Consider the following 12,695-nt stretch of genomic DNA (forward strand, 5'->3'; position numbering starts at 1 on the left):
AAAATTAACAGCATTAAGCAAAGAAAAGCTAAAACAAAACTCTCGGAAAATATTATGTTATTTACAACGTGTATCATAAACATTAATAGTAATAATAAATTGCAAACTAATGTATCCACCGTTTTTCAACAGATAGGCGAGAGTAGAAGTTTAAATCGAAAGCTTTATTTAGTTCCTAAAATTAGTGTGCACAACTCCAGCTGCGGCCTAAAAACAAATGAGTACTGAACTAGTGGCAGAGTTTCGCACGATAGTAAACTGCCAACATCGAAACATCAAAAAGTTTCAGAGACGCTATAAAAATGGAATTTTCCACATTGGCATCTAATAATTAGGACTCTGGATGTTTGAGGTGATAAACTCGTTTTATATCCGGTTAATATCAATTGATGTTATAATATAATGACGATAAGTTATTATTATTTTTAATTAGGTGGGACGTATGTGTGAATGCCGTTCTCCATATGAATTAAATTTCTCCGATATAAGTTTCTCTAGCTACTATTTTGTATAATAATCATTACGTGATTGTGTACACTGAAAATATTTTACGGACTTTTCATTTTCAAATGCTTCTATGTTGGCAATGGAATGGTGGTGTACTGTGGTGTGTTAACATGTTTGGCGCGTTAATTTTAGTGTTTGAATTGGATTTGGTTATTAAAACAAATAATACTGTAGCTCTCTTTAATAACAGTAATAGAACAAGTTTTTGGTTGTCATAATAAAGTAATCGGTGTGCTGCAAGAACAAATATTGTTACGTAACGTGCAGTTGTTCGACATCCGTCTATCGTTTCAGAAGTGCGCCGAAGATATATAAATCTGTGTTAGAATTTTATTTATATTTATAAGAAGCCCCAGGTAAGAATGAGGAACTATGAAATTTCGCATATCCATAACTGTTTGAAGCTGTTGGAAGACAGTAATAATTTCAAATTGCTGCATATTTTTTATGTTGAGAGAATAAGTAGTGATGTTGCCAAATTAATTTTGGTAACTACTTTGTTATAAACACGAGTTCTTCGAGTGCAGGGGGTTATTTGCTAACAGTTTAATGATGCAAATATTCTTTCCTTTTGTTTTAAGCTCTACGGACAGGAAAGTTATCCCAGCGCTCGATAATTGTGTTTACGTGTATATAATATTATACAACAATTAATGAAAATTTCGGGAACTTCTTCTTGTTGAGTATTTGACAAGTTTTTCGGTGCATGTTGCAGTGTTGTTCTTCTTAGTTAAAACGACGTTAGATGGGACGAAAATAGTCTGTTTAATTTTGCCGTTATTTGAATCTTACTCCCAGCACTCCTCCCAAATGACACCAAGGAGATATTTGTTGCTTAGGAGTCATAAATAGGTGTTTGCTCTAAAACTACCCGTACTGCCAAGAGGTGTATGTGCATTTTAAGTTGATTTTATAATATATATGCATGTTATTTGTTTGCTTGCTGGGTTCCTGCTCCATGGTTCCTTTGTACCATAAATCATAATGATGTGGAACGATTAATTTTACAAGCGCACCATAACTTAATTTTTAAAGAGCTGTTTTTCTCTTTTTTTTTTTTAATATATTGAGATTGAGTTATTAACTCCTAGCCACCACCCTTTACAAATTATGTTGGCAGAGATAGTTATACACAGTAGCAGGAGGTGTCAAGGAGAAACGGTTTGTTATCGAGAATTAAAATATATTGGTGCCATGGCCATTGCCCTTTTTTAAATTGTATTGGGCTAAAGAATTTCATGGTTCTCTCATCTGTGTAACTATCAGTAGGAATTAGTCCAGAAAGAAGAAAGTTGGGGACTCTGTCTAGTGGCAGCCTGCATTTATTTATATTTCCACCTGACTGTTATTTTCCAACTAACGTAAACCCCAGGCCATATGACAGACCTGTCAGTCATCAGAGCCAAGGTTTTGAGGCAGAACACTATCATACTCAAGCCATTATGCATTTTCTTGTGCAATGTTTGTTAATGATATTACAATATAGGCTAGTTGCACTTTTAAGGTGTCCAGATGTGTCTAAAAAAATGTGCTGACTGTCTTAGAATTTCTGGTATGAGGATACACGGATCTGCTCAGGATTGGACAGCACTTCTGCTACTGCTGTAGGCCCTAAGTGGAATATGTTGGCTGTGAAGCCTTTGATCCCTGTAGTGGCTGTCTGAGTGAGAGTTGTACTCAGCAGAGTTGGGACAAGAGATCTCAGGCACTTTGATCTCGGGTGGGTTGCTGGAGTAGAACACACTTATATTCTCTTTCGGAGTAATCCTTTATGTTACTCATAGACCACAGATCCTGTGGAGAGGTGTCTCAGAGCTGTGGAAAGAAGTCAAAGGTGCATGTATTATCTAAGTTAAATGCAAAATATTGTTAAGACATTATGTTAGAAATGACTGTAGTTTTGCAATGCCAATTCTCGAATGATCAAAAATATTGTATTCGGTATTTTCTGTGACAAATATCTTCAGTGGAGTATAAGGAGTTGCCCAACAGAAACTTCTTTAAATCAGTTTAAACTCAATCACCTTATCGACCCGACATTTAATGTGTTTTGGTAGGTTTTTTAATACTTGAAAACCTGTGTGTGTGTGTGTGTGTGTGTGTGTGTGTGTGGGCGCGCACGCTATTTGTATGCAGTGTCAAGGGTTTGCATTAAATTTGTTTAAATCTGTCACTGCCATAGGTGACACCTCATACCATTTGTTGCTCACATGACAGCTGGTAGGTGCTCCCATTTCTTAGCCAGCTGTGACATTCTACTCTCTGCCTCTGTTGTAAATGTGAAAACGTGTAGAATGTAGTGACAAATCAAAGATTTTTGTACTGGAGGCGCATCAAATTACTTAAAAAAAAAGCTAATAATAATTAACATATTTAAGCAGACATTTCTGAATTTTCAGACATGAACATTTTAACAAGAACATATATAACACTTATGGTCATTTTGCAGCTTGCAATACAATAAATACGATATATTAACAATTTATTATACAATACGTAATCTTTATTGTTTCTTTTATTTTCAAATTGCCAAAGTGTCCTGCATTAATTCTTCGATTGAATAACAACATTTTTCCATTAGTGTATTAAATAACAATGTTTTTAGTGGGTCCAACTCCATATTTAACAGATTTGTGTTATTTAGTTTATTGTAAATTTTTAAGCCCTTGTACAGTGGTCTTTGAGTGTAAAGTTGTAAATTATGAGAGGGAAGGGTGATACTGTGTCTGTGACGAGTACTGTAATTGTGGTTAAAATGAAAATTGTCAAGTGAGTTTTGATTTTTATGTATGAAAATAAAAATTTCGTATATGTACAGAGAAGGAATGTTGAATATTTTTAATTTTTTAAATAATGGGCGATACAATGTTCTTTTTTGAACTAAACCCATGTTTCTTATAATTCTCTTATGAAGTGTAATGGAGAACAGCTCTCATCCACCCTATCCACAAGAAAGGTTTGAAGACAGACCCCAACAATTACAGACTATCACTGCTGGATATAACGTACAAGATTCTTTCTAAAGTCCTTTTGAACAGGGCAGAGCCGCAATTGGATCCACAAATCGGGGAATACCAGGGAGGTTTTAGAAAGGGTAGATCATGTTCGGAACAAATACTAAACCTCAAAAACATCATGGCTTACCAAAAATCAAGGGCAAAGACATACGTAATCTCCTTCATTGATTTCAAAAAAGCATATGATTCGATTGATAGAGAATCTCTGTTATCAGTCCTGGAAGAAATGGGTTTGGATAAGAAAACAACTAATATTATAAAAGCGACCCTTACAAATACATTTTCGAAAGTTAAATTTATGGGCGAACTATCGGAACCCTTTGAAATAAAAACGGGAGTGCGACAGGGTGATGGGCTCTCACCGTTGCTGTTCAATTGTGCTCTTGAGAAAGTAGTCAGAGAATGGAACACAAATATTGAGAGTGGTATAAGACTGGGTTGCAAAAAGAAGAACCTTAAAGTAAATTGCATTGCTTTTGCAGATGATATGGCCCTGTTTGCTGAAACAATGGAAGAAGCACGGGAGCAAATCCTTGAACTAAAGAAACAAGCAGCTAAAATTGGTCTTCACATCTCCTCTGAAAAAACTAAGATATTGACAAACATCAAGCACTCATGTAAATACATCAAAGCTCAAGAACAGAAGATTGAAATAGTAAAAGAATTCAAATATCTCGGAGAATGGATTACTTGGAATGCTGGGGAAAGCAAAGCAATGGAATCCAGAAAAAATAAACATGAATTGGCCTTCCAACTAACAAAAAATACATACAACAAAAAATCCCTTTCATGGGGGTCCAAAATTACACATTACAAGACAGTGATTAAGCCAGAAGCACTGTATGCAGCAGAAACACTTAACATGAATTTCAAAGGCCAAATGGAGAAACTTGAGATAAAGGAAAGAAAAATTTTAAGAAAAATCATTGGGCCAAAATTTCAAGACAATAAGATTATATACATTAAAAATGAAACTCTCTACAAGAAAATTGAAAAACTTTCAGATTCTATGCGAAAAAGGAGAATAAATTTTTATGGTCATCTTCTCAGAATGAATTCCAACAGATTAACTAAACAAATCTTTGACTTCTTCCGTAACCGAAAAACGAAGCCCAACTGGTTTAAAGAAACTGAGAAAGACCTAGTGGAATTAAATATTTCAGAAAATTCACTTATTGATCGAACTGCTAAATTAATTACTAAAGATGAAAACATAAGGTTCCAAGACAAATCCACACAAAAGTCCAAATCCTTCATCTCGGAAGAAGAGAGGAGAAGAAGATCAGAAAGAATGAAGAAATACTGGGCCCTAAGAAAAGAACAACGCACAAAGAAATGATTGATCCAGCGTACCCCAAAGAGGGTGAAACGAAAGAAGAAGAAGTAGTGTAATTAATCTTGGGCTGTTCGCAGACTTCCTCAGAAAATTATTCCATATCGAATTATATCCGTACTCTTAAAGTAGCTGTGGTAGACTATGTTCCTGGTATCCATAAGGGTGGAACCAGATAAAATGTTCATCGCATTAGGTAGGCTGTTTAGTTTGTTTGCTAAGAAGTCTGCATGTGCTGTCCAGTTTAAATTTTTGTCAAGATTTGGACCTAGAAATTTTACATAACTTGCTTCAGTCATTTCCTGATTGCTGTGCACTTTTTTCATGGGAGATGCTGATGATGCTTTAGCACTGAACTGCACTGATTGTGTTTTTGTGACTTAAGTTTTAATCCATTTTACTGAAACCATCGGTCTAGGTTTCCCATTATTTTATCCCCAGTATCGTGAATTTGTTCAAAATTGTTATTTTCTATTAAAACTGAGGTATCATCTGTGAATAAACCGGAGTGAACATCAATGCTTAAAGGTAAATCATTTATGTACAGCAGAAAAAGATAAGGCTAAAAAATTAAGGCCTTTGAGACCACTGTACAAATCTTTTTCCAGTCCGAGACCGAGCGAGGTGGCGCAGTGGTTAGCACACTGGACTCGCATTCGGGAGGACGACGGTTCAATCCCGTCTCCAGCCATCCTGATTTAGGTTTTCCGTGATTTCCCTAAATCGTTTCAGGCAAATGCCGGGATGGTTCCTTTCAAAGGGCATGGCCGATTTCCTTCCCCATCCTTCCCTAACCCGAGCTAGCGCTCCATCTCTAATGACCTTGTTGTCGACGGGATGTTAAACAACACTAACCTAACCTAACCCAGTCTGAGAATGATATTTTCCTGTTTGAATTTAGTATAAGTCCCTGGTTTTTTTTTCTGACCAATAAGATTTGAACCACTGTAATGCCCTGTCCACGGTCCCATCTCTCTCTAACTTGTGTAGAAATAGCAAGTAACTGACAGAGTCAAAACCTTTGGTCAAATCACAAAAAATATCTGTGACCTTTTTACCCTTGTCTAAAGCAGAGCTTGTCTTTTCAGTGATTTCCCTGATAGTGTTTATTGTATTTTTCCCTTTTGGAAATCCAAATTGATTTTTAAGTATAACGTCATTTTATATAAGAAAGTTTTCAAGATGTTTTGCAATAATCCTTTCTATCACCTTAGCAGAAACTGGCATCAGGGAAATAGTGCAGCAGTTTCCCATGTCATCTGTTGAGCCTTTCTTGAACAATGGTCTTATTTCAGCATATTTTAACACATCTGGGAAATATCCTGCCTCAAATGTCTGATTAATAATTTCAGCCAATGGATAAGAAATGATGTTATAAACAGCCTTGACTACAGTGGTTGGAATTTCATCCCACCCAGCTGATTTCTTGTTTTTTAAAGGCACTGCAGCATCTTCTACATCTTTTGGGATAATTCTTTTGAATGTTTTAACAGATTTGACAACATCTGAAATAGGCCTTGATTTATTTTCATGTTTACTAATAAACAGGTTGTTATCCAATTTTCTTGCTGCCTGTACAACTTTTTTGAATGTATTCTTATATCTCTTTAGTCAGAATTTTTGTCATGTTTTAACTCATTGTGAAGTTGTCTTTTCCTGGAACTAGAAACTTTTATTCCTTGTGTAATCCAGTTTATTTTGTTGGCCACTCTTTGTTGCCAGGCTTGAGGGGGAAAGTTTAGTTGAAAAATCTAGGAAACCATTTAGGAATGTTTTGAAATTTTTTTCACTTGACACACTATTATCTAGAAGCCTGTTTATAGTTTTTTAGAGAATATATTTACATTCTCTTTCCTTTCAAAACATGTTTTCACACGGTTTGGTTTTCCTATTTTTGGAAACTGATAATATGTGTTTCAGAGTGGCTATTTCTTCTAGTACTTTAAGTGAAATTTAAATTAAAAGCATGTTTCTGAATTAAGTGACAAAGATTTACAATGTCATTATTCTGATTTAATACATTTATATTAAAGTTGGCTGCAATTACTATTTTTTTCTTTCTTTCTGGTTTTCGGAAGTCTTTCTAATAGACATTGAAATTTAGATAAAAAGAATTTTGTTACAGCATTTCCAGGAATTCTGTAAAGAGATACAGTATTTAAATCAATTCGTTCCACAGCACAACTTTCAAAATTACCTTCCTCATTCAAACAATTGAACTCACTGTCTTTAAAATTTATTGAGTCATTTAGAAGCATGCAGCAGCCCCCATGAGACCTTTTACCTCCACAAAAACTACTGACAAGTGTAAAATGTTCAATTTTGTTTAGAATTTCTATACTGCCTTTGTCAGCCAATGTTTAAATTTGAACATTCTGAAAGTAAAACTTGGAAGTTCATCAGTTTTAGAATACTTGGGTTACAACAAATCTGAGGCTATACCATTTATATTTGAATACATTAGAAAATGTTTATCACTGTTTTGAAAGCTTTTAAGTAAATCATATGTTCGAATATATCTACATTTTTTATTTGCAGTTGATTCTTTTGTTTTTAACATCCATTCCACACACTGTCAGTTTCCCTGATAATTGATGATTTTGCAAATGTCGAAAAACATTTTACTCAGTCACTGAGAATAGCCTATTTAGATGTACACAATCTACACCCAGACATTTGTTACTTACAAATTTCTTTGGGTTTATAAATACCACGCCAAGCTGATCACACTGGTCCCATCTACGTAAGAGACAGAGTGCCAATAATAATGGGACAGGAATAATGTGTAATCCACACATTGAGAAGTTAACGGTACAAATTGAAAATGAAGTCACACTTTCTGTCTGTGATGTTTTGTAGTTAATGAAAGTTTGACAGTGAAAGAAGTAAATGGAATAGTGAACATATTCTGTTGTGCTTTCACTGAACTAAATATGGTTTTTGAAACTAAGCTTCTGGTGCATCCGAAATGAAAAGTTTGCATTGGTTGGTCACATTCTGCAGATCTTGTCGAGAAAGAGAATCTTTAGGACAGAAACATGTCGAGGCATACCGGTAAATTTTACCAAAATGGAGGTGAGTCAAAGAAACTTAATGTGTATACTTTGCTAACAATAAACTATCCCTATACTAAACACTGTTCATATTAATACCACCTGACTTTAATCCAAGGCACTGGAACGAAAGCTGCTATTTTGGAAGAAGCTGCTACTTCCTAATTTTTAATATGTAGCTTTGGCTTTCGGCAGCTTACTATTCATTATTATCATTACTATTACAAAGCATTTTTCAAAGAAAATATTTTTACATCCATAAATACTGAGTGTTATTTATAGTACAGTATTACTTGTCATACAGCTTTATCACAAACACTAATATTTACTATATGGCTAACATATCACTGAACCTAGATATTCAGATAGTTGAAAGAGTAGTTAATGAGGTATGTTTTTAATTTTCTTTTGAATTGGCAGGGATTTCCAGTTTCTTTCTTTATGTTAGATTGGAATTTGTTGAATATCTTCCATCATAGTACACAACCAGGCAAAGTCTAGATGAAAATTGTTGTCATGTCTTTATTGTGACTGTGTAAGAAACATTTCAGCTAAATCTGATTTTTATTGTCAGCAACAACAACCATTTGGGAGTAAACGTATTGGGAATTGAGTGTCAAGCCTTGTGTAAGATGTACAGTTATCTAATTTATTCAGTAGTTATACTACTTGCTGTTGTACAAACATTTTGCTTAATTACTGTAGGTGCACTCCCCCAGTGTATATAGTAAGTCCACAAGACAACAGGTAGTGACAGTGGGAAAATGAGAAAACACTCTTGTCTTCAGAACAACACAGTGAGAGATGAGAGATGCTTCTAATGATGAAACGCTTTGAACTGAGCTGCTTAATTAGTTTATCTGTGTTTCTTTTTTCTTTTCTGTAATATTTAGCCTGCCTAGTATGGGGTCCACTTTTTCAGGGTTTGGCAAATTTTACTTTGACAAATTTTATTTCCATGTGCTTTATCTTGTAGACAAGAAAAAAAATCATTCTTATTTAGATGTACCAAACATATTTTGCCTATTCATGCTGGACGTCCTCAATGGTATTCATTTTTATGTCCTTGTCACATATCCATACATTCTTTTGCATGTGCTAGGTGCACATAGTAGAGATTTCTTCCTTTTTTTTTTAGGCTGCATTTAAACACTGCACTGCCCATAATATATACTTTGGCACACTGAAAGTGCTCTTACTTATTTAGTACACACAAATAAAACATTCAGTTGCAAAAGACTGATTTTTCATATGTATACAGGGTGTTACAAAAAGGTACGGCCAGACTTTCAGGAAACATTCCTCACACACAAATAAAGAAAAGATGTTATGTGGACTTGTGTCCGGAAATGCTTAATTTCCGTGTTAGAGCTCATTTTAGTTTGTTCTCCCACCTACGCTCAATGGAGCACGTTATCATGATTTAATACAGGATACTCTACCTGTGCTGCTAGAACATGTGCCTTTACAAGTATGACACAACACGTGGTTCGTGCACGATGGAGCTCCTGCACATTTCAGTCGAAGTGTTCGTACGCTTCTCAACAACAGATTCGGTGACCGACCGATTGGTAGAGGCGGACCAATTCCGTGGCCTGCACGCTCTCCTGACCTCAACCCTCTTGACTTTCATTTATGGGGGCATTTGAAAGCTCTTGACTACGCAAACCCGGTACCAAATGTAGAGACTCTTCGTGCTCGTATTGTGGACGGCTGTGATACAATACGCCATTCTTGAGGGCTGCATCAGCGCATCAGGGATTCTGTGCGACGCAGGGTGGATGCACGTATCCTCGCTAATGGAGGACATTTTGAACATTTCCTGTAACAAAGTGTTTGAAGTCACGCTGGTACATTCTGTTGCTGTGTGTTTCCATTCCATGATTAATGTGATTTGAAGAGAACTAATAAAATGAGCTGTAACATGGAAAGTAAGCATTTCCGGACACATGTCCACATAACATATTTTCTTTCTTTGTGTGTGAGGAATGTTTCCTGAAAGTTTGGCCGTACCTTTTTGTAACAGCCTGTATAATGAAGCATAACTGAAGTAGCAACTGAGAAAAAATGGCTGCAGATATAAAGAATATTTTATCTCTGTAGGGGTAAGGGAGACAACTCACTGAAGAAGAACAGCCTTGAGTCATTGACAGACAAACCGAAAATGAAGGAAAACATGCTAGCTTTTGGAATAAATCCTTTTGTTCAGCTGTATTGCACCACCACTCCCCCTCCTCCCGTTCTGTCCCCACGCCCCACCCCTCCCTCCCCCAGTTGCAAGGCTTTGTGAGAGCCACAGTATGCACCAACAGCCTAATTTTTCTTGCTTAGCTCTGCCAGCTCTTCACTTTTGAGGCCTCGTGTTGATTTCTCTGTGGAAAGCTGTTTATGATAGCCATAGTGAGAGGCAGTTAAATAAGTCAGTATTCATCATAGGCCAGTTCTGGAATTGTTAATCTCTGCATTGCACATTCATATCTTGAAACTGGTGGAATAAGATTGTTGTTTTATTTCAAGGTGAGACCAGGATCATTGAAGTTATTTTAGTCATGATTTTCATTTTTTGTAGTTCTTAATTTACTTTTTACAATATTCTAAGTAAGTATCAGTATGTTTTTACTGCATATACTGATAGTGCTAAATGAGGCAACTCGCTCGGTTATTGAACTGTTTATTTGTGGGGGAGAGGTAGGGAGAGGTGCATGCATACACAAGTGCAGGAGAATTGTGTGTTCTACCTGGCACAGATTCAGTTTCTAGAATTGTAATTAAAATTACTGGCCTTTGTCTCTAATGTGTCCCTTTCCTTACAGGCACTAATATGGATGACAAACTGCTTCCGAGAGAAGTGCCAGAGCCGACAAGGTTTCCAAGTGTAAGTAAGTCATAATATTTTTTTTAATTATTAATTTTTTATATCTCTTTATGGAGATAATTAGTTTGGATCATTATTGTCCCATACTTACCAGTGGAGTAGCTTTTAAAACTGTTACACACAGACTGTGGTTTCGAATGTCAACATTGAGTGTTCCAAGTTCAGCTTGCTGCTGAAAACTCAGAAACAATGTAACTTGTGCGTATGGCATGTGTTCCTCGATGTGATATATGCGATTGCAGTGCGCTCCAGTGGCTGTTGTTGGCTGCGTCTCGCTCGCACATCATATTGATTATTAAAGGGATGAGCATAGATTTGCTATGTTAGCTCTGTTAAAATGGACAGTTACTCCCTTGTCCATAGGCTAGTCTTGTTTTGTCTGTAGTATACATAAATAAAAACTTTAATATCCATGAAAATGTTGTAAGGCAAAAAGGAATGTACCATGTTCAGTCAGTAAGAATGGTGGTGTACAAAAGTTCCATTACAAGTAGTGTGATACAAATTTACAATAATTCTCCATGTAAGATAAAAATGATTTTGTTATTCTTACTGTTTAGTAAAATCCTAAGGCCATTCGTACTTGATCACTGTTTCTTCAGCAAGAATCACTACAATATGTGGAATACACTTAAAACAAGAACGTGTAAGTAGTGCATGCTGTTTTGTAGCTAAAACCAAACAAGCAAACAAACTGACTTCCCAGAAAGTGCATGACATGGGATATTGGAGAACATACTTTTATTAATTTAACAAGAAAGTATCAGAACCTGCTAAGAAACGCCACTGTCAGTAAAAAAAAAATTGGCTCCAGGGAGGCGCAGACCAGTGACACATTGACATACACCTTAGAATTCTGTGACGCTACCCATTGTGGTATACCAGCCGTGAGTGTTACATGATCTTAATTTGCATCTTAGCATCTCCTGAAAGTGTTAAACATAGGTGTGTTATTAACTGACAATTGTAACAAATTGTACCAAGAACATTGTGGATTCTCAGTGTGCCATTGCCTTGGCATACTTTAATAATATTCAAGCTACAATAATTTTTTAACCACCAATGTGATGTTTCCAGTCATTTTATCATAACTAATCATACAGTTAACAACAGGTGTTTGGGACAGGACAATATTGCAGGGTGGCAACATCAAGGTGTGGATAATCATGTGACATTGTTGTAGAGTCTGACTGTTAAGTTACAGAGGCGACCAGAGCGATGGATGCCAACACTGGGTGGAGTAGGTGGGATACAAAAGGGAGGGTATCCAATTTCAGGGCTCAATCGGAGTGTGTGTGGTATGTTCAGTGGAGGCATATCAGATCCTAGGTGATGAGGGTGCTTCTGACAGGAGGGCATTAGTTTGTGAATAATGCCTGTAGGGGTAGTTGTAGGACAGCTTGCCAGTCTGTCGGGGGGGGGGGGGGGCATTTGATGTGGATATGGTGATAACTTTTAAAGTGTAGGTGTTGCTACTTGTCATTTGGTTTTGGGGGACAAGGTTTGAATGAGGGCTTCAGTGCAACAGGGGTTTGACGATCTTAGATTCTCGCACATCAAGGTATTTGCCATTGTTTGTAACGTTTGTTCATAAATGTATCGATCTACTTCATTGCAGAGTGTGTGTGTTCCAGCTACCTCTTGTTTAGCTGAGGTAAGAATTCCACAGTAATCACTTCCTGCTGGCTATGAGTGTGATTTTTGTTGCTGGGCACTAGTGCTTGGCATGGTGCAACAGTTAGTCCGAGCATAGCAGTTGGATTGAGATGATGCTCTTGTCAGCATGGGTCGCACGTGCTTGCTAACTGTGTTCACGTGAGACATGCCCTTTCGTAAGAAAGAATTCACTGTAATTATTCACACTGCATTATTTATGTGATAGTGAGTGGGAATAAGTTGAGTTGAGTTCA

At 36.4% G+C, this 12,695-nt stretch overlaps 1 protein-coding gene across 2 annotated transcripts in view; it reads left to right on the forward strand.

The window, feature by feature from the left end:
• Positions 1-608: 608 nt before the first annotated feature.
• The window catches only part of LOC124720086, a 105,913-nt gene continuing 93,826 nt past the window's right edge, over positions 609-12,695 (forward strand). For both annotated transcript variants that reach the window (XM_047245365.1, XM_047245366.1), the window contains exons 1-2: positions 609-863; positions 10,724-10,785. In XM_047245365.1, the coding sequence (XP_047101321.1) occupies positions 10,732-10,785 (54 nt within the window). In that variant the 5' untranslated portion in view covers positions 609-863; positions 10,724-10,731. The remainder of the gene's footprint in view (positions 864-10,723; positions 10,786-12,695) is intronic.

Source organism: Schistocerca piceifrons, chromosome 11, assembly GCF_021461385.2.
Source record: "Schistocerca piceifrons isolate TAMUIC-IGC-003096 chromosome 11, iqSchPice1.1, whole genome shotgun sequence".
Taxonomy (NCBI): domain Eukaryota; kingdom Metazoa; phylum Arthropoda; class Insecta; order Orthoptera; family Acrididae; genus Schistocerca; species Schistocerca piceifrons.